The 21,781-nt window shown below is 35.2% G+C and overlaps 4 protein-coding genes across 4 annotated transcripts in view; all 4 read left to right on the top strand.

Annotated features, from left to right (window-relative positions):
- Positions 1–6,516, top strand: part of LOC142162194 (uncharacterized) — a 51,337-nt gene extending 44,821 nt beyond the window's left edge. Inside the window, exon 2 of the mRNA XM_075218517.1 lies at positions 6,404–6,516. Coding sequence (XP_075074618.1) covers positions 6,404–6,516 — 113 coding nt within the window. The remainder of the gene's footprint in view (positions 1–6,403) is intronic.
- A 4,448-nt stretch (positions 6,517–10,964) lies between these two features.
- LOC107804637 (uncharacterized) lies at positions 10,965–14,295 on the top strand. Its single transcript, XM_075217385.1, has 3 exons — positions 10,965–12,114; positions 12,498–12,788; positions 13,540–14,295. The coding sequence occupies exons 1-3, from the start codon at positions 12,007–12,009 to the stop codon at positions 14,125–14,127; spliced, it is 987 nt and encodes a 328-aa protein (XP_075073486.1). The 5' UTR covers positions 10,965–12,006; the 3' UTR covers positions 14,128–14,295.
- A 1,414-nt stretch (positions 14,296–15,709) lies between these two features.
- On the top strand, positions 15,710–17,667 carry LOC142161639 (pentatricopeptide repeat-containing protein At2g44880-like). Its single transcript, XM_075217384.1, has one exon. The coding sequence runs from the start codon at positions 15,748–15,750 to the stop codon at positions 17,665–17,667; it is 1,920 nt and encodes a 639-aa protein (XP_075073485.1). The 5' UTR covers positions 15,710–15,747.
- A 667-nt stretch (positions 17,668–18,334) lies between these two features.
- LOC107804636 (uncharacterized) lies at positions 18,335–19,606 on the top strand. Its single transcript, XM_016628556.2, has 4 exons — positions 18,335–18,472; positions 18,652–18,763; positions 18,982–19,042; positions 19,131–19,606. Exons 1-4 carry the CDS (start codon positions 18,442–18,444, stop codon positions 19,458–19,460), a joined length of 534 nt encoding a protein of 177 aa, XP_016484042.2. The 5' UTR covers positions 18,335–18,441; the 3' UTR covers positions 19,461–19,606.
- Positions 19,607–21,781: the final 2,175 nt, after the last annotated feature.

The following is a 21,781-nucleotide window of genomic DNA, read 5'->3' on the forward strand; positions in this document are numbered from 1 at the left end:
TTATGTGGGATACCCTTTCCTTGTGTTTATTTGGTGTTGTGTCTTCCCTCTATGGGACGATTTGATGAAAAACCTATACTTTTGTTGTCACACATGTTGTACTTGTTAGATAATTCTTCTACTTTGTTTTTCTTTATTTGTGCTGCATAATTGAGTTATTGCTGATTTGGTGTACGAATTGTGTAGTGTAAGAATCTATGTGGTTCCATGATGAATTGTTAGTTGGATTGCTTGTATTGGCTGAGATAAGGTTCTTAGACCTGAGTTTAGTGCTATGGTATTGGGGGTAGGGAGTGTTTGGAAGTGAGAGGGTGTTTCTGCTAAGATTTGGGTAATGGCCATTGGCGGGCGGGAGAGCTTCGTGACTTATTGACTTCATGGGCAGCTATGAGTTTTCGCATGTCTCTTTATCACAGGTAGTGTTGTGGAAGTCTGGAACAAGGTTGAATTTAATGTGAAGTATATTGACGGCATCCAAGATGTTATTTAAGCAGCTATGGTGGTCAAAGGTTATTGCTTCGAGTAAGTGAGTTGTGTGGAACAGTATGTGATTGTATTCTGGATTGGAATTTTTGGCTCGATTCAGCTTGTTTGGGGTGTTCAGTATGATGATGTGGAATTCGGGTCCTATGATGAATTTCAGATGTTGAGGTTTGGGTCATGTTCTAAGGTTTTGAACTAAGGAGGAGATGAGACCTTTAGTTAAGTTGCATTGTCAGTTCTGTATAGGTTGGATGATGGGGAATCACCCCCAGGTGTATGTATGAGGAGCTCATGCAGTGGTTCGATGAGTGGAGGAGGATGTAACGACCCAACTGGTCATTTTGAGCAATTGCATCCGGTTTGTCAGTTTGAGGTCACAAACAGCATCATATTATGTGTATCGACTTGCGTGCACAGTCCAGGTGTGAAGCCGGAAAGCGTTTATGTGAAAATATGAAAAATATAGTAATTTCTAGAGTTAAAATTTAGTTTTTAGTTGACTTTGGTCAACATTTTTAGTAAATGGACTCGGATCTGTGTCCCAATGATCCTGAGAGGTCCGAGGTAAAATATGGGACTTGGGAGTATGCCCGGAATTGAATTCCGAGGTCCCTAGACTTAGAAAACAATTTTTGAAAAATATTATTGTGCTGGTTTTTAAAGAAAATAAAGAAATAAATTAATGTTTGAACTCGTTGGTATCGGACCTGTATTTTGGTTCCGAATCCCGGTACAAATTTATTATGATATTTAAGTCCTATCTGTAAAATTTGGTGAGAATCGGAATTGATTTGACGTCATTTGGACGTCCGGTTGAAAAATTAGAAAATTTGAGTGTCCTTGAGAAAATCATGAGTTTTGAGGTTAAATTCGTAGTTTTTGATGTTATTTTGATGATTTGATCGCACGAACAAGTCTGTATAATATTTTTAGACTTGCGTGCATGTTTGATTTGGAGCCCCGAGGGCTTGGGTGAGTTTCGGATAGGTTTAGGCTATGTTGCGCTTGTTTTTGGATGCTTCATCGTCGTTTTTTCAAGAAAAAATAATATCACATTGAGAAAATGAGATCCAAATTCAGTTTTGTTTGAACCTTTAGATCCATATCAAAATTACGGAGCCATAGGAAAAGAATCATCGAATTTGGACATCGTAAGAAGAAGTTATGCTCATTTTCATGTCGGGAAAAATTGTTGGTTTCTGGTGTGTTCGCAAATGCGAACTTCTTCATCGCATTTGCGATGCCCAGTTCGCAAATGCGAACTTTTTGTCACAAATGCAACTTCTGTCATCCCTGCTTTGTTCGCAAATGCGACATCTGAGGCATATTAAGTGAGGTTTTTGACGAGATTTTCACCTATTTTTCAATTTTCTCAAACCCTAAACCTCCATGGGCGATTTTCCAAAGACCCAAACTTCTCCAAATCATTGGGTAAGTGTCTCTAATCAATTTACAACTATATTTTGTGATTATATATTAGATTTAATATCAAATTCATGAGAATCTAAAGGAAAATTTGGGAAAAATTATGAAATCTTTCAAAAAAAATGTAAAATAATGATTTGAATGACCAAATGGTATCGGAATTGGATAATTTTATGGGTGAACTCGTATCGGAATGTGTATTCGATTTTTGTAAATTTTGTCGGGTTCTGAGGTGCGGGCCTTGGGAGTTAACTTTTGTTGACTTTGTACAAATTGTATAAGAATCATAGTTTTGTTAATTGAAATTATTTTCTCTTGCATAGTTTGATGTATTCAAGTCGTATTTGGTTAGATTTGAGCCGTTCGGAGGTCTTTTCACCCGAGAAATGCATTTTAGAGTATCGGTTTATCGTCTTTGAGGTAAGCATCTTGCCTAACCTTGTGTGGGGGACTTCCCCTTAAGATTTGAGTCTTCTATGTTGACTGTAGTTCGTGTACGTGAGGTGATGAGTGCGTGCTCAGACTTAATTGTGAAAAATTGGCCTTTTAAGGTTCTTAGGTCTTTTTATTTACTATGTATGGACGTGTTCTTGACATGACTGAGTTTCCTATTTACTAGTTTCACCTCTACATGCTTAATTGGAATTAATTGCTTCATGATTCACTCTTATTGCCTAATTGACTCCTATTTAATTTAATTGAAGAATTTCGCCTCTCCTATTGTCATGCTATTTTTTCATAGCTGCTTGTATTATTTGAGAATTATTATTATCCCTCTTGAAATTGTTTAGTCTTAAGTGAAGCTAAGATCATCTTTCCTTAAATTGAGTTATCGAATATTCTCGAAATTGTCCAATCTTAAAAGGAGTTTAGATAACTTATATCTTCGTAGACTTGCTCTTATTTGGGACTACTTGACTCGTGTTGATTTCCTCGTTATTGACTTGTGTATTGTGGAATCATCGTTACATGTTAGTTTTCCCGTTGTTGAACTGTCCCTTTTATGTTAGCATTCTTTTTTGTGGTTACTCTTTGTGAGCTGGTTCTACTGTTTCCTTGTGATTTACAGTCCTTGAGTTGATTTACTTATCTTGTCTTGTATTATTGTCATTGTTGTTGTTATACGTATTGTGATAATGTACGAGCCTTCTATTGTGCTATAACTTTTGTCTCTGTTGGTTGCGCTGCGTATTTACTTTTGGACTACGAATCGGTATTCCGGTAGCTCCCCCTGCATGTTTATATTTGGAACTACGAGACGACACCTGGTAGATCCCCCTGTATTGGATATTTACTTTGGGACTACGGATTAGTATTCCGGTAGATCCCCCTGAACATTTATATTTGAGACAACGGGCCGACACCCGGTAGATCCCCCTGTATTGGATATTTACTTTGGGACTACGGATTGGTATTCCAGTAGATCCCCCTGCACATTTATATTTTGGACTAAAGGACGACATCCGGTAGATCCTCCTGTACTGGATATTTACTTTGGGACTACGAATTGGTATTCCGGTAGATCCTCCTGTATATTTACGTTTGGGACTACGGGACTATATCCCGGTAGATCCCCCTGTTTCCATCTCTGTGTTCTGAGCTATTGTTTTCATTGATCCTATCCTTGTGTAAACAATATATGTGTTGTCCGTTCTATTCCTTACACTTACTAGCTAGTATGAACTATGGTAGGACACCTGCACAAGCATATACGTGGCTAAGCACCCTAATCAGATAGGAAGCTTCTTGGTAATGTCGAGTGTAGACGCACACCATTGTTTATTTGTCTTCAATGTGAGAATGACTCTATTTGGTATGTGAGTTGTCAGTATGACTATGTGATGTGATGAGGGTGCATGATACCAAGTGTCAGGGTTCAGGTATTGAGACCCGTATTATATGATTTTGAGATCAGGCGTCACAGGGTGACTTATATTCAAAGGATATTTATTCGAGAAAATTATATTAGAAAGGTATTTATTTTGAAAGAACTATTTTGGAAAAATATTTATTGGAACGAAGTATTTCGAAGCATTTTTATCACTTGGATGATTTGGCTAATTGATTGAAGTTTGCTAGCTAAGACCAAATATGAAAGTTGTTGTAGTTATTGAGTTATGACTTGTCTTTGCTGTAATTATGATTTCGGAGTTGGGTTGCATTTCCATTCACTTTTCTGTATTCTTATTACGGTGTTCCGCTGTTACTTGTTGTTTTCTTTCCTTAATGCAATTACTGTGTTGTTAGCCATATCGCGTAGTCCTTGTATAGATATTATGCTCTGTTGTTCTACACTTATACTTGTTTAGTTTATTAGACCAGTAGGTGTCTCGACTGTTCCTCGTCACTACTCCACCGAGGTTAGTCTTGATACTTACTAGGCACCGCTGTGGTGTGCTCATGCTACTCTTCTGCACATTTTTTGTTGTGCAGATCCAGGTATCGATTGTTAGTAGTTGTGCGAATCATTGCTGAGGAAACTCGAGGTAAACCTGATGTTGCGTCGCAGGTTTCAGAGTCATCTTCTTACTTGTATTCAACTATTTTCATTCTTTTCCGAACAGTTATATTTAGAAGTGGTAGTTAACTTTGTAGAGCTTATGACTTGTACTACCGGGTTTTGGGAATATATTCATTTGATAAATGATTCATTTCAGAAGAACTTTAAGATATTATTTACTATTGTTGTTCTTCCGTAAATATTAGGTTTACCTAGTCCTTAAGATCAGGTGTCGTCACGAAATCCAACGGAGGAGAAATTAGGTCGTGACATTTAGCCATGGTTAAAGAATAAAATAGAAAAGTGGGGAAGGGGAGGTGGCGGCGGGAGGGAGAGGAGGTCAGAGTAAGTTAGGTTTTAGGGATTTTGCTTTGGGCCTTTGTCGTTTTTTTACTTGTTGTTATATAGATTTTTGCTTTCTTTTAATTTTTAATAAGACAAGGAATGCATTAAATGCAAAAAGTGTAAGTGCTAACAAATATAAGTAATACAAAAAAAACTACCAAAAACCAAAAGGAAAAATATTATAAATACTTAATTTATAGTAATAAATAACATAGAAACAATAAACTATTTAAATAAAATGAAGGTACCGTTTTCTTTAGAGCTTCTTTCGTTCTATATGATATTGTTTGTTTGTTGTATGCTCCTATTTCAATTATATTAATTTTAAAAAATATTAGTGCTTAATAGATTTATGATAGTAATTAATTAATTATTAAGTTATCAAAATAGCATTAGATCATTAATTATGCATATTCAAACTGAATAAAATTAGTGATCAATGTAAATAGATACAGCACAAAGTTAATATTCATTTAAATTATATTAGAAAATCACAAGTAATACTTTGTTTAGTATGAATTATGATATACTGATTAATTTTTTTTATAATTAAACTCCTTTATCAACCATATTAAATTATCAGTGCTTTGATAGAACCTAATAATATTAAAATTATTTAAGTTTATAAAAATATCGAATAATAGTCGTAAAAGAGACATGACCCCTTCTTGTATATGAATTATATTAAATTCTTAATTTTTTGATTCGGTATATAATAAATAATTTATTGTGCAATATAATTGATATGCGATTATATTTATTTAAATTCGATGTTATAATTAGGCATATACACAATAATGGTATATAATTTCATTGTTTTGTAATTATAATTAAAACTTATAGGTAAGACTTGTTTGATAATAATTATAAAATAAGAATTTTTTATCGACTTAGATTTCAACCATATTAAACTCTTAATTTTTAATCTAATTTTTTTTTTGGGTAATTAACTTTCTTTGTATTAATCACCAAAGTGAGATCATTACAAAACTATAGTCAACATCATACTCTGCTGACTATCTCAACGAAATCACTACATCCTTAATCTACTCAAAAAGACTGTACAAGCTACTACTCTCTATACTAATAAGTATTTCTGTAATTGGATTCTAGCTTTAGGCTCGACTCTAACATTACAAATATAAGCTATCTCTCGAACTATACTTTCACAGTGACGATATCTTTTTCAAAGATACGATTATTTCTTTCCAGCCATAATGCATAGGTTGCTTCTGTGAATACCAGTCTGCAGATGTTGGCATGGTTAGATTTCCCTTTTCCTTTCTTGATGATCCATTGAAGATGATATTTCCAATTACTATAGTTTCTTTGATCTTCATGAATTCATTTTCATATTCTACTGCATAATTTTGTTGCATAAGAACAATGTAAAAACAAATGATCTCTTGTTTCTAGATGTCCCTGGCATAATACACAACTTTGATCAATGTGCATTCCCAGCTTGCTACTCTATCTTTGGTAGGCAATCTCCCATGTAACATTAACCATAGACTGGAAATAGCCTTTGGTCGAGCAGAATTATGAAATACCAAGCTCTTCCAATTCACTCTTGGTAAGTCTCCCAGTAGTTGTAGATATATATGTCTGATGGTCTCTTTGTTATCCTTTGTGCTCTAAATTTGTTGTAAGACATCTCTGGAAGCTATTATTCTTCTAACCATCCAACTAGCTTGCTTTGGGATAGGCATGGTCAGAATCTGTTGATGCTTGATGTAGTAGGCATTGATCCACCTAATCCATAGTTTGTCTTCTTTATGAGCTAAATTCCAGCATACTTTAGCAATTGTAGCCTTGTTCCAGAGCATCAGATTAATATATTCTTACCTCTAGTCGATTTTGGAGTACACATTTTGTCCCATGCCACATAGCTCTTTCTGGTAATAGTATTACTACCTGATCATATGTAGCTTCTACACGTAACATCTATCATCTTTAACACTTTAGTGGGTAGAATAAACAGTCGAGCCCAATATGCTTGGATACCAAAAATGACAGACTTGACTAACTGTATTCGACCAGCATAAGAGAGCTTTTTTTCAGTCCAAGATGAAATCTTTCCTGTGATTCTATCAATTAAGGGTTGTCATTGGATCAATGCAATTTTCTTGGAAGACACAGGGATGCCTAAGTATTTAAAAGGTAACTCCCCTTGTACAAATCCAAGATAGTTTAAAATTTGCTGCTTAACATCCTGATTCACTCCCCCAAAATACACTGAGCTTTTAACCATATTAGCTTGTAATCCAGATGCCTTTGAGAACTGAGAAAAGTATTGGTGTAGGGCGGATATAGAAGTAAGATCATCTCTGGAAAAAAGAAGAAGATCATCAGCAAAACTCAAGTGAGCTATGCCCAATTTTTTGCGTCTAGGATGATATTGAAACAGCTTGTCCTTCCCCATTTCAATGAATGATCTGCTCAAGTACTCCATAACAATAGCAAATAAGAAAGGTGAGATAGGGTCTCCTTGCCTAAGACCCTTAGCAGCTTCAAAAGGTTTAGTAGTTTCTCCATTAATAAGTACAGTATAGCTAACTGATTTGATACATTCCATGATCCACTTTATAAATTTGTCAGGAAAACCAATCTTCTCCATCACCTGTTGTAAAAATATTCATTCAACTGAATCATAAGCCTTTTGGAGGTCAATTTTAATCATGCACCTGGGAGATATTTGGGCTCTAGTATAAGACTTTACTAACTCATGGGCCAATATCACATTATGCAATTTTCCTACCAGGAACAAAACCAGCTTGAGATTCAGAGATTATATATGTCATGATCTTTTGAAGTCTAGCCGCTAGAACTTTTGAGATCACTTTATATAACATTGTACTACATGCAATTGGCCAGTATTCTTTGACTGTGGTAGGTTTAGCAACTTTAGGCACTAGGGTGATGGTGGAGCAGTTGATTGGCTTATATATCTTAGAGGTTAAGAAGAACTCCCTAATCACTTATAAACTTTATATATTATGAAAATCTTACGATTACAGCTCTTATGACTCATAAATTAAAACATGAAAGTTATGAAGTATATCCATAACTAAGTATATTAAAACATACTTATTACAAGAAAAATTAAATTATAAATAAAAGCCTTTTATGTATTTATTTCATGAAATTTGAAAAGAAAATAAATATTTTTGTTGAAAACTTGTATTCACCCAATTGACTAAGGAATATAATAACTATATTTTGAAACATATATCATTCAAGACTCATAATACGAATATCTCATTTTTGTTTTAGTTTGTGTTATTTATTCATCTGCTTCAAAGTTATTTTAAATTTACTTAGTTGGATGAAATTTCACTTGTGCAATATTTTTATTACATAAGAGGTTTAAATATTTCTAGAAAAATAGGAGTAACATCATTACAGGTAAAAGCTTCGACAGATAAAGCTATTATGCAAAATACACAAAATTCTAGTCTTATAAATAAATAACTTGTTTTAATTTTTTATTTAAGAGTTTCAAGAGATACATATTTTAAAAAATATTTATTAATTTCTAATCAATGACGTCAATAAAGATTTTCAACAAAAATATTTCTTCTCTTCTCAAAATATCATAAAAATAAGTACATAAAAAATATTTACAATTGTAATTTGTCTTTAACATTATATTTTAAGAAATTAATTACAGATATACATCATAGAGGGTGTAAGTGTAGAATTCAATAATATATAGGATATAACTTTAAATTTAAAATACAACGGTTGTATCTGAAACTGATTAATACTATAGGAGTAATTTGTGTAATAACCGCAAAAATTAATATGAATAATAGTGTTTTCAGCGGAAATTTCTATTTCTAATTTTTTTGCTATTAGTTAGCATAAAAATCAACGATAAATTTTGTTTTTCATTGCAAAATCGTTGCTATTTTACTATACTTTTTTTCCATTATAGTTTTATACTGTTTAGTTTCAATTTTTTAAGACAGAAGATTATTTTTCATCCATTTTAATCTTTGTTAATTTCAATTTTAAGATTGAAGATATTTTTTGCATTTTAATTTTTGGTATTTGTAATTTAATTAATTTCTTAAAATTTTTACATATATATTATCTTATTTGTCTATGAAATTAATTTTTCATAACCGAATATTTCTAGACCAAGTCTTGTCATGAATTTCATACTCGAAGCAAAAGTATTCATTTTTAAAAACATTTGACCTTATAGTGGTGAGTTCATCATACAACAACAACAACAACAACGGCCCAGTATAATCCCACAAGTGGGGTCTGGGGAGGGTAATATGTACGCAAACCTTACCCCTACCCCGAAGGGTAGGGAGGCTGTTTCCAGGAGACCCTCGGCTCAAAAAAAGCAATAGGAGATGACCTCAAATGTGCGATATATAATTATAGTCAACTATAAAAGTTTATTGATATTTTGAATCAATCATTATTCATTTTTTTCTTGATAAAAAATTGTAACTATTAAGCCAACTATTTGGAATTTCTTTCTAACTTGAAGGAAAATTATCCATTAACTACAGGATTGTGTTTCAACTAATTTAATAGTCGTAAAATATTATTATTGCAACAATAGGTTTCAATTCTTGGTAAAACTTATAAATAGCTATGAATTTTTGTCATAGTGATAAATCTGTGGTTTATCTCATTCATGACAAATAATTGTTAAGCCAAATATAGCAACAGTTTATTTAGAACTTAAAGCTAAATTATTTATTCAGATACAATATTTTATTTTGAAATAATTTATTGTGACTAAAAATTAATTTTGCTACAGTAAGTTTTAGCATGTAGCAAAAACTAATGATTAGCTACGAAATTTTATCATATCAAAAGATCTGTTGCTATATCATGTCTTCATGTCAAATAATCGTAGCTTTTAAATCAACTATTGCCACGATATTTTATAACTAGAAGCAAAAATATTTATTTTAGCTACAATAGTTTGTTTCAAAAAATTATTATAGCTAAAAGATTATTATTGCTACAATAACTTTTAATGCGTGGCAAAAACTTATGATTAACTACGAAATTATACCGTAGCAATAAATTTATAGCTAATTGTTGCCATAATAATTAGCTTAGCAAAAAGGAGGAATTAGCTTTGTCAATTTAATTTTTGTGGCTAAGAAATTTTACGAATTTGTAAAAAGTCACGCAACTCTAATTTTTGTGGCTATTGTTAGGTACTAGCCACGGAATTTAGAGTTGTAGCTGAGATTTCGTAGCTATAAATACATTATATTGTACCCAAAGTCCGATTTGCTCCTTTTTGTTGAATTACCCATTTTCTGTTCATTCACTTAGTATAAGAAAATTCAAGGGAGTTTTCAGAGAAAACCCACCTTATTTATACATTGAGCGAATTTTCATAAACTTAAGATTTACAATTTAATTTGGGTTTGAAAAATAATATGCTTGGTTATGATGCGGCAGCAACAAATACAATATGCTAAAAATGTAAAGACAAAGGTGGACGAAGGAGAAAAAGAAGGTAACATGGTTCTAGGGGTGGGGTGGACTTGGACCGAAGTGAAAAGAGGGGCTAAATGTCCTGCCATTTTTATTTAAGAAATAAAGAAAGTAAAAACGTATCTAATTAATAAAGCAAATAGAAAAATACTAAAACACTGAAAGTAAATTCAAGTCTTTGAAATTTAACTGCACACATGGCCTACATCATCTAAGTGACAATTGAGAATTATTGGACATTAAAATAGTGGAGAAATCCCATCCCCGATTAAGGGTGAGAAAAAAAATAATTTAAAGAAAAACTCTAATAATTAAAGTTATGAAATAGTTTATTTTAAGAGGTATGCAAAAATCTTAAAGGACAAGTAATATTAATCTAATGTAGTATAGTACTCTTTGTTCCTTCGAATTTCGCTTATTGATTTTGAACGTGAATTCGGATGTTGAATCTTAAGTTTTTTAAATAAAATTTACATATTTAAAAATTATGTGAAAAGTACTATAAGTCACAATAGTTAATAATTTAAAATATATAATAAAAAAAAACAGTTAAAGAAAAACTTGTTTGGCTCTTCAACTTCAAATTTAGCCACGGAGGGAGTAGTAATTAAGAAAAACAATTGGAATGCAAATTAATGTAGTAAATTGTTCAAAGACAACCTGTAAGTTTTATTTCGTCACATTTAGTCCCACCCCGTTCCTAGATTTTACTGCCATTAGTCGAATCTTCCTCGAACCAAACTCGAGGGTTCTCGACCAGACCAACGCTGAAAGCTGCAGATTCAGATTCCTTTGCCAATATTAACGAATTCCCCGTTAGCAATTCAATCGATTAGCATGAGCTAAAAGTTTTAGCTCGGGTTTTTCCCATGGATCGTTGGACAGGAATCTTGAAGGTGCCCTTGTACGCTGATAGCAGCACATATTATCGAGTTGCAGCTTCTCTTTGCCTTTCCGCTTCTACTAAATCACTCTCTGTAAGTTCTTACAAACCCTAGACCCTGCAGAAAGTTTAATAAATCAAACACCCCACCTCCCAATCAAATACTCTTCTGTTCTTTTTTATTTAAAGAAATGACATTTTAACAATGTAGCTATTTGGATGAATCCATAATCAATTGCGCCTCAATTCCAAATAAGTTGGGGTCGTTTATATGTATCCATTCAGTTACGTTTCAATTCCAAATTAGTTGGGGTCGTTTATAGGTGGAGTTACGTAGACACTGAAAAAGGAAATTTTGATATACGTGAATTCGGATGTTGAATCGGATGTTGATTCAAAAATTTAAGTTGAATCTTGATATTGATTGGCTAAATTTTGATATTGATTTTGAACGTGAATTCGGATGTTGAATCTTAAGTTTTTTAAATAAAATTTACATATTTAAAAATTATGTGAAAAGTACTATAAGTCACAATAGTTAATAATTTAAAATATATAATAAAAAAAAACAGTTAAAGAAAAACTTGTTTGGCTCTTCAACTTCAAATTTAGCCACGGAGGGAGTAGTAATTAAGAAAAACAATTGGAATGCAAATTAATGTAGTAAATTGTTCAAAGACAACCTGTAAGTTTTATTTCGTCACATTTAGTCCCACCCCGTTCCTAGATTTTACTGCCATTAGTCGAATCTTCCTCGAACCAAACTCGAGGGTTCTCGACCAGACCAACGCTGAAAGCTGCAGATTCAGATTCCTTTGCCAATATTAACGAATTCCCCGTTAGCAATTCAATCGATTAGCATGAGCTAAAAGTTTTAGCTCGGGTTTTTCCCATGGATCGTTGGACAGGAATCTTGAAGGTGCCCTTGTACGCTGATAGCAGCACATATTATCGAGTTGCAGCTTCTCTTTGCCTTTCCGCTTCTACTAAATCACTCTCTGTAAGTTCTTACAAACCCTAGACCCTGCAGAAAGTTTAATAAATCAAACACCCCACCTCCCAATCAAATACTCTTCTGTTCTTTTTTATTTAAAGAAATGACATTTTAACAATGTAGCTATTTGGATGAATCCATAATCAATTGCGCCTCAATTCCAAATAAGTTGGGGTCGTTTATATGTATCCATTCAGTTACGTTTCAATTCCAAATTAGTTGGGGTCGTTTATAGGTGGAGTTACGTAGACACTGAAAAAGGAAATTTTGATATACGTGAATTCGGATGTTGAATCGGATGTTGATTCAAATAGCAGTAAAGTTGCTTGCTTTATTGGTTTTAATGGAATCATCAGCTCTTATTGCCTTGTATTTTGTATGAGAGATAGGTACCTGTTGCAAATGCCATTTTTTTCAACGGAGATAAGGTTGAAGGGACAGGAAATCAAGTGATTGAGAGGCTATCAGACCTGCAAAAAATAGCTGAAATCTTGGTTTCAAAATTTGGGAATTCTATCAATGCTTGGGTTGTTGAGTCACCAGTTTTTAATGGGCCTTTTGCAGTTTATAAGGACTTTATCCCTTCTGTCAATGAATATGGAGAGCCCAAATCTTATGATGCAGAGCGGTTCCCTGCTTCTTCCACCACTGTCTTGCTTTTGTGGAATTGCCTGAAAGAGGTAATTATCTATTGCTCCAAGTACTTGACTTGCTTTCAGTAATCACAATGTACCACTTTTTTTGTTAAGTCAGTATTGAAAGAGAAAACTTAAGGTGATGATCCTCGTTGGAGTTTTGGAATGTGATTTTAAGTCTTTTTGGCCTGAGATGCCCTCCTCTTGCAGTTTCTTGTAGTGACATGTATGTCCATCTTGGCTCTGTATTTTAGGTAAATATTACTCTAATTTTCAATCGAAAACCTAAATAAACCCCGGACCAAAGTGAAGGTTTTGACCATTTAGTGCAACCATCTAGTGTAAGAATAAGTCTTTTGAGCTCTTTAGGCTGGAACTCGCACTAAACATGTTCGTGGGAAGACAGAGATGGTTGTGGAGGTCGTATGGTCCATTGAATCCCTCTTACAGAAACATAGGAGAAAGTACTTTTCCATTTATACAGAGTATATTGATTCTGTTAATTCTCGCAAGAAAAAGTGATGAATCACCAATTGCTTTTTGCTATTCTTTTTATACAGCTTACATTAAGGCTATAACTTGCTTCTCTGGTGGCTTGTGAATATTCTTGTTCCATTTATGCATTTCTTTATTTTGACCTTGTTTGGCTTGTCCATATGCAGAATATTAGGAATGAAAGTGATATATTGCCTCTTTAAAGAGGGCGATTAGTACTTCTTCTTGCACATTTTTACATCACATGCAATGGTTTTGCATATTTCCAGTTGTTAAACAATTTACTCTACTGCCTTGGCAGGCAAAAAATGTCATTTTAGGGAAGCAAAAAGAGCCCTATCAAGCTGAAGTTTCTACATCAACTTCAAGTACACCAAGAACAATACTACTTGGATTTAGTAAGGGTGGTACTGTACTCAACCAGCTGGTTACTGAGCTTGGTTTTGCACCAGTCCAGTTCACTGAAGATGTATCGTTAGCAAATAAGAATGTGACAAATGGAGGATTTGCCTCCCTGCAACAAGATCAGATCATTCCAAATTCTAAGGATAGCTTCTTAAATAGCATAGCTGAATTCCATTACGTAGATGTTGGTCTAAACACACAGGGAGCATATGTAACCAACCAAGATGTCATTGATAAAATTTCTGAGCGCCTCATGCAAGGAGCCCCTGGAATTCGGTTTTTCCTTCATGGAACTCCTAGACAGTGGTGTGATGGCCGCAGGATTTGGATCCGGAAGGAGAAGGATGAGTTTTTTCGGCTGCTCAGAGGAGCAACTCAGAAGAATATGGGGAAATTGTATATACGTGAAAGATTATATTTTGGTAATAGGCTCCCTGAACTCCAGATACACTTTGAAATCATGGAGCATTTGGATGTGAGTTGAGTGTTTGTTCCTGATGAAATGCATTTACTAAAATATTGTCAACCTCCCGGAACTAGTCCAAGGCATCGATATGATTATGGGCCTTTTGCTGTCATTGTTATTTCGTATATGATGCTGCTGTTCCTGAATTTTATCATGTCGCTTTGTATACATTTCATACTTTTTCGCTTCCTTTTTTTTTTTTAACCAAAAAAAAAAAAAAAACTACCTTTTGTGGTGGTGGCTTCTTTTTTTTTTCCCCTTTTCGGGGGTGGGGTGGGGGGTGAGTATTGGAAAAATTGATTTTAACCAATTTTACTGGTAAAATTGAATCTATCACTGGTACTGAAAGGTGTGATCTCGGGATTAATGAGTTGGTATTGAAGAGTGTGATCTAGTGGTCAATGAGTTGGTATGGATTATGTGAGACAGTATTTTTAAATGTTCTTTTTTTGGCGAAATGGCTTCTTGGCCACCTAAACTTGCACCCGATTTGAAAGCCGATATATGAACTTTCGGTTTTTCCATTTTAGCACCCCAACTCGATAAAAATAGTTATAATAAACCCCTCCCTCAGAGCGTGTATCTCAATTGCCTGAAGTGAATACCACGTCAGATACTAAGACCATTTATTGTTTGACATTTGTAAAATCTGGGTCCCATCCCTTTTAAAATTAATTTATCAATTTTTTTAATTTTTGTTCTCTTTTCTTTCTTCTTCACCATAGCTCCTGCAAAACGTTCCCTTCCCCAACCACTATTTTCACTGGTAAATATTCAAATATGAACAATTCATATCCTAGTATATATCTTAACCAAAACTCAATCTAGAAATTAGTCCAAATAAGCCATTAGATCTTCTAAAAAAATATCAAAACCATTCCGACAAGGTTTTTATCGAAAAAAATGGCATCTTGGTGGCACTCGTCAAAATAAAAATTAACAGACCTCCTTGAGCACCTATTACTTCCTACCCCTGAAAATTTCCAGTAATATTGTAGTCACAACCGGCCAAAGAAGATCGCCGGAAACGCTGTCACCACCATACCTGTCGTCAAACTAAGAAAATGAGATAGACTAACCAACGCTACCAACGCTAAAATAATTAGCTTGTGGAGAAATGAAGCCTGGCCAAGGGATTGTTCAAAGTCGCAACGAAGAGAAAGGAGGTGGGGGTGGGGGACCGGGAAGAAACTATGGCGAGAAAGAAATTGAGGGGGGGGGGGGTAAGGAAGAAGATAAGAAAGGGATTACGGGGAGGGATTTAGGTTTCAGGACTTATTATTTTTTTTTATTTGTCTTTCATTTACTTTTCCTTTTTCTTATTCAGCTTTAATACTTTTTCAGTTTAGTAATTCGAGTGACGCTCTTTTTCTGCGTGATTAACACGCACTTTGACCACGTCAGTTGTGTTGCTGCCACATAAGCATAGTCAAAGGTCAAAAGTGTTCACTTATAAGTAATCGGTTGAGTTGAAGTGTTAAAATGGAAAAATCGAAAGTTCATATATCGGCTTTCAAATCCGGTGCAAGTTTAGATGGTCAAGAAGCCATTTCGCCTTTTTTTTTTTATATATATATGTTTAAGCTTTGCTAAGCAAAGTTATAAATTAAAAATCACATACTATCTAGGACCTTATAGATGGATGCCATAAAGCATAATTGCCGTTATAAAATAGCGCGAAATTACATCCAAAGTCCTACACAATTGACTATCCAGGACTACAATGTAACTCCCAGAACCCAATCAATGAATAACAGAAACACCCAGTGGCTATGGAGCACAATAGAGAGAAAATGCCATGCTTTGCTCCAACAAAGGAACTCCAAAGCCACCCTTCTCCGTATTCACGCGGTAATGCTTCGAAACGCCGTTGATAGTAACGTCAATCTCCTCACCAAGCTCATTTCCAGCTTCTCCGTCAGCGACCCAGTAGCTGGAATCAGCCATGGACGCCGCGTGTTCGACACAAGTCCCCAAAAGGACGACACTTTTCTCAGTAACACCATGATAAAGTCCCACATGGGAGTTGGCCAATTCGCCGAATCAACACTTCTGTATAGAGATTTACTAAGACATACTAGTTTTGAACCGGACAACTACACGTTTTCTAGCCTTTCCAAGTGTTGTGGTGCAAGATTAGTGTTGTGGGAAGGCTTGGAAGTTCATAATCATGTGTTGAAATGTGGGTTTGTGTTGAATTTGTTTGTAGCGACCTCCTTGGTTGATATGTATGCGAAGCTTGGTGAAATGGGTTTTGCTAGGAAGTTATTCGATGAAATGCTTGAGAGAAGTTCAGTCTCGTGGACAGCTTTAATTGGCGGTTATTTGAAGTGTGGTTGTATTGGTATTGCTGAAGGACTTTTTGATGCAATACCTGAGAAAGATGTAGCTGCATTCAATGTGATGATTGATGCTTACGTGAAGAAAGCAGATATGGTGTCAGCAAATACATTGTTTGAGGCAATGCCAGAGAGAAATGTGATTTCTTGGACTAGTATGATCGACGGGTACTGCAGTAATGGTAACGTAAATGAAGCCAGGGTGTTATTTGATGCAATGCCGGTGAGGAATTTGTTCTCTTGGAATGCAATGATTGGTGGATACTGTCAAAACAAACAGCCGCAAGAGGCTTTGAAATTGTTTCACGATTTGCAGATGAGGACGACATTGGAGCCGGATGATGTTACTGTTGTTAGTGTGCTACCAGCTATTGCTGATTTGGGTGCCTTAGATCTGGGTAACTGGGTTCACCAGTATGTGAAGAGGAAGAAATTGGATAGATCTTCAAATGTTTGCACTGCCTTAGTTGATATGTATAGCAAGTGTGGGGAAATTGCAAAAGCCAGGGAATTTTTTGATGAGGTAAAAGTAAAAGAGACATCAAGTTGGAATGCTTTAATTAATGGATTGGCGGTCAATGGATCTGCTAAAGAAGCTTTGGGGGTGTTTGAGGAGATGAAGAGTAAAGGATACAAGCCAAATGAGATTACTATGCTTGGTGTTTTGTCAGCTTGTAACCATGGTGGATTGGTGGAGGAAGGCAAGAAATGGTTTATGGCAATGGAGAATTATGGGCTTACTCCGCAAATTGAGCACTATGGTTGTCTGGTTGATCTCTTGGGGAGGTCAGGGTGTTTGGAGGAAGCCGAAAACTTGATCGAAACCATGCCTTATGAGGTAAATGGAATAATATTGAGTTCCTTTCTATTTGCGTGTGGTTATGCCAAAGATGTTACAAGGGCTGAGAAGGTCAAGAAAAAGGCAATTGAGATGGAACCGTGGAATGATGGAATCTACATTATGTTGAGGAACTTGTATGCCACCGACAAAAGGTGGAGTGATGTTGAAGACATTAAGGGGTGGATGAGGAGAGAAGGGGCAAAAAAAGAGGCAGGTTGCAGTACAATTGAAGTTAATGGTATGGTTTGGGAATTTTTAGCTGGAGATAAGATACATCCACAATGTGAGGAAATACGTCTTCTATTGGAGCATTTGCGGCTGTACATGAGAGGTCAGGATACACCTTATAGTAATGATATTGGATTGGCTGAATTTTGAATGACGACTATCTTGCCAATACTACATGTGTTTCACAGCTTGTATATACTGGTGTTTCCCCTCATATCTCAGATGTCAGCCTTGAGGTTAACGAATAACATGGACGACAATGTCAATCAAGATGGGCACAAAGACCACAACCTATAAGGAGACATGATAAACACCCTTGCCTTCCCGAAAACGGTGCGGTACTAATGTATTGAATTGATTCTTTGTTAAGAGTGTAATTTATAAACTAAAGTTGTGAACCATAAGAAGAGCCTCAGACTGAAGATCAAGAGAAAACAGGTACTTGAATGTCAGTGTTGGTTTGGAATCAGAAATGTCCGCTGCACAAGTATGGTTCTTTTGGAATTACTGTTGCATGATAAAGGCAGAGCGTCATGCGGGAGTCTGTTGTGTAGATTCCTGTTTAAGCTAAAGCTTGATTGAAGTCAAGAATCTACGCCATGATCTCCCACATGATGAAAGTTTGAAATTTTAATGTTGTTGGTTAGGAATCAGAATTGTCCCTGGCACAAGATATGGTTCTTTTGGGATTACTGTTGTATGGCAAAATTTAGAGCATCATGTGAGAGCCCATCGTATAGATTCCTGCTTAACTCCAAGCTAAATCTTGATGAAAGTCAGGAATCAGATATAGCAAACCAATGGAAAGTAGTTACTGGATTCTTTGCTTGTACACATCACCTAGACAGACAACAAGCCATTCCTAGTCTTTCTTTCTCTTTCTTTATATACTTTCATTGAATCTATTTGTTCATATTGGCAAAGATGGGTCTAATCATGAGCTTCATGGGAAAAGGTCAATCATCTTCACTCTCTTTTAAAACTTAACTTTTGCTAATCATCTTTATTCATCACCTCGTATTTTCTGGGTTTCCCCTCATTAAAAGTTAAGTTTCTTTGAGCATAGCTGTCGTTTGTACATTTTATGTTCAGAAGGCAATGACATTTGTAAACCATAACTATTCAACTCTACAGGATTGCCAACACAGCTTATAAGTAAGGTGACGGGAAAATTTCACGAGTCTTTCGTGGATAAAAATATCACGGATTTTGAAGGGTTCCATCTGGCAATTCTTGACATGTTCGTGTAAGATTCTTTGTCCAAAACTCTGATAAACTTATGTTGATACAACGAGCCTTAACTACCAAAGAAAAATGAAGATGCAATTGGCCTTATTTATAAATATATATCATTTGGGTGTGCGACTAGTTGCCAGCATCTGGTTTGTTCTTAGGATATTCCTAGCTAAATGAAACTATAGAACCATTATCCTTAGGTAACGCTGAAATTTCTTTTTTCCACAGCACTGTGAATGGTGCATTGCCTGGTAAGCACTGGATTGTGCCTTCGCGTGACAAAATCGAGGTCATTGTCTCTCTCTCTTTCTCTCTTTCTCTCTCTCTCTATCACACACACAAACAACTGGTTCCTAATGCATCTTTAGCAAATATAGGAGTGTTTTAAGGAATGGAAGCAACTCGATGAAGAAGGCAAGAAGAAGAAGGTCCTAGAGTTCATGGAGAAGAACATAAAACTAAACAGGTTAGATCAGACTTCGCTCATCATTGGGCTGGCAACACCACCTGCATCAATGGCAGCCAAGAGAGCCGGTGAAGGTGTGCCTCAGCTCAAATTTATTAAATCCATTCCAGACGTGCTGTTTGTACCTGCTGCTACATTGGTTGCTCTTGCATCAGTTAAACTTTCCAGAAAGATATTCCTCCAACACGCAGCATCTGAAGACCGTCTAATTGAAAACCATCCTGGAACATCGAATTCTTAAGCTTCGAGATGAAAATTTTCAATTGGTATACAAGTTTGTTTAACTGTTATTTCAACCATTCTTACCAGTCAAATGTAACAAAGAAACATCACATTTGACATGCATATAACAGTTGGAGATAATCAATAAACCATGCACATTTTATGTATACTTAGAATAAGGAATTAATGCATGCTCCTTATTAGATAAACTGGTTTCAAACCATTCCTACCACTACCAGTCAAATATAAGGGAGTGTCTCATTATCCAAAAAAGTTCACAAATTTACGAGGGAAAGAGAATTTCCTCACTCCCAGATAGAAGGTGCGAGCGGTTAGCCTCGGAGGGTAGCATGAGGGGTAGAGGTAGGCCTAAGAAGTCTTGGAGAGAGGTTATTAGGCGGGACATGGCGCGTTGGAGCTGACTGAGGACATGGCCCAAGACAGAAGGGTGTGGAGGTCAAAGATTAGGCTAGAAGGTTCGTAGATAGTCCAGCGTTTCTCTTTGTCTTACTCAGTTCGCTAGCATTAGTGTTTGTATGATATTTTTTATTCATAGATGGCTATTACTACCTAGAGTTTGACTGCATTCTTGGATTCGATCTTATTTCATCTTGATGTCATTCCTACTTGTTGCAATTACCTTTTCTTTTTCCGTTATTTTCAAGCCGAGGGTCTATCGGAAACATTTCTGCGCTTCCAAAGGTAGGGGTAAGGTTACGTACATCTTACCCTCCCCAAACCCAACTGATGGGAACTATTGAGTTTGTTGTTGTTAGGTTTGTGACACATAGCGCATTAACATACAGTAGTATACCACAAGGTAAATTCAAGAAACTCTTCCAAGTTAAAAAGGACAAGGATAGTGCCCACCCTGACATGTGAACAGACCTCAAAATGAAAAGGGGCCACCTTTCTTGGCATCTATTATGCAATAGCTCAAATGATGGGTGACAACTCAATGCTATGCCTACAAGAATATGACCACTAACATGTTTTCCCGGGAAACACATTTGCTAACCAAGGAGAATATACTCCCATATGCCCATATGAAACACGTTCATACATCCAATATAACACGTTGAAAGATAAACAATTAATAGAATACAGAACAGCTGAAGTATTACTTTTGATTTAAAAGGATCAAACTGAAGTTCAGAGTTTAATCAAAAACAAAAACAAAAAAACTCAAGTATACTTAAGAGGGTTTGAATTCGTTTTGTTGATGGTGAGGTAGAGTTCACCTCTTTTATTTTGCAAAATTTGATTTCTTAAACACATCGTAGCTTTTAGAATGTACTCATGACTCCCTTCAACTTGTTTAACTTTCAGATTTGATTCGTATGTTATTTGAATAAGAAAAGGTTTAACTTTTTATTTTGAATCATGATGGTTATCCTAATATATTTCTTGTGTTATTAGTAAGAATCTCACCACGGATTGAACTTATTTGTAATTTAAATCTAATAGCTAGTGGTGGCAAACGAGCGGCTCGGCTCGGATATGGGTCGGATCGAAACGAGTAATGCAAAAATGGATAAATTATCCGATCCAACCCATATTTAAAACAGATAAAAAACGGATTAACCGGCGAATAACTCATATTATCCATGACTTCTTGAATATGATCACTTTGGGAGAATTCATAGTCTCCCAAACTTGAGGAACCCCCAATTTGAATCTTTATAAATATAAAAGTTAAACCCATTGATTATCCATTTTCTAAAAGAATAATATGGTTCTTATCCATATTTGACTCGTTTATAAAAAGTTTATTATACAACTCATTTTTTAATGGATAATATGGGTGGATAACTGTTTTCTTTTAATACATTTTGCCACCACTACTAAGAGGCAATAGCTAACGATTATTAAGGAGGACTCTCATGGAGCAATCACCACTACAAATTTCTTGTTCGTTTGATCTTTTACAAAAATATAGAGAGTGTTTTTTTCCTTCAATCTCTTTTTCCTTTTAGAGTCTTTAATTTCATAAGAGCAAAAATTATAGAATCTCTACAAGAAACGGAAACAAACATGATAAAAGAGGTGACAACTACAAGTGTGAGGATATAATCCACAATGGACTCATGATGTTCTTTTCTTAAAATGAAGTGCTTGAAATACCATTTTCAATCGGTTAATAAGTTGTATCAATGGAGATTAAGATTATATTTTAATGAGGCTTAAGTGTTCCAACTTCATACCCAAGGGGGCAAAGTAGAAATAGTTCAAAGTTGAAGCCACACCCGTCCAAAACTTGGAATTAATACGTTCCTATAACCTTTTGCCACGTGTCTTTCATTTAGTTATTGTCAACTACCATGACTCTATCCTATTTCT

This window comes from Nicotiana tabacum, chromosome 7 (assembly GCF_000715075.1).
Source record: "Nicotiana tabacum cultivar K326 chromosome 7, ASM71507v2, whole genome shotgun sequence".
Lineage (NCBI taxonomy): Eukaryota > Viridiplantae > Streptophyta > Magnoliopsida > Solanales > Solanaceae > Nicotiana > Nicotiana tabacum.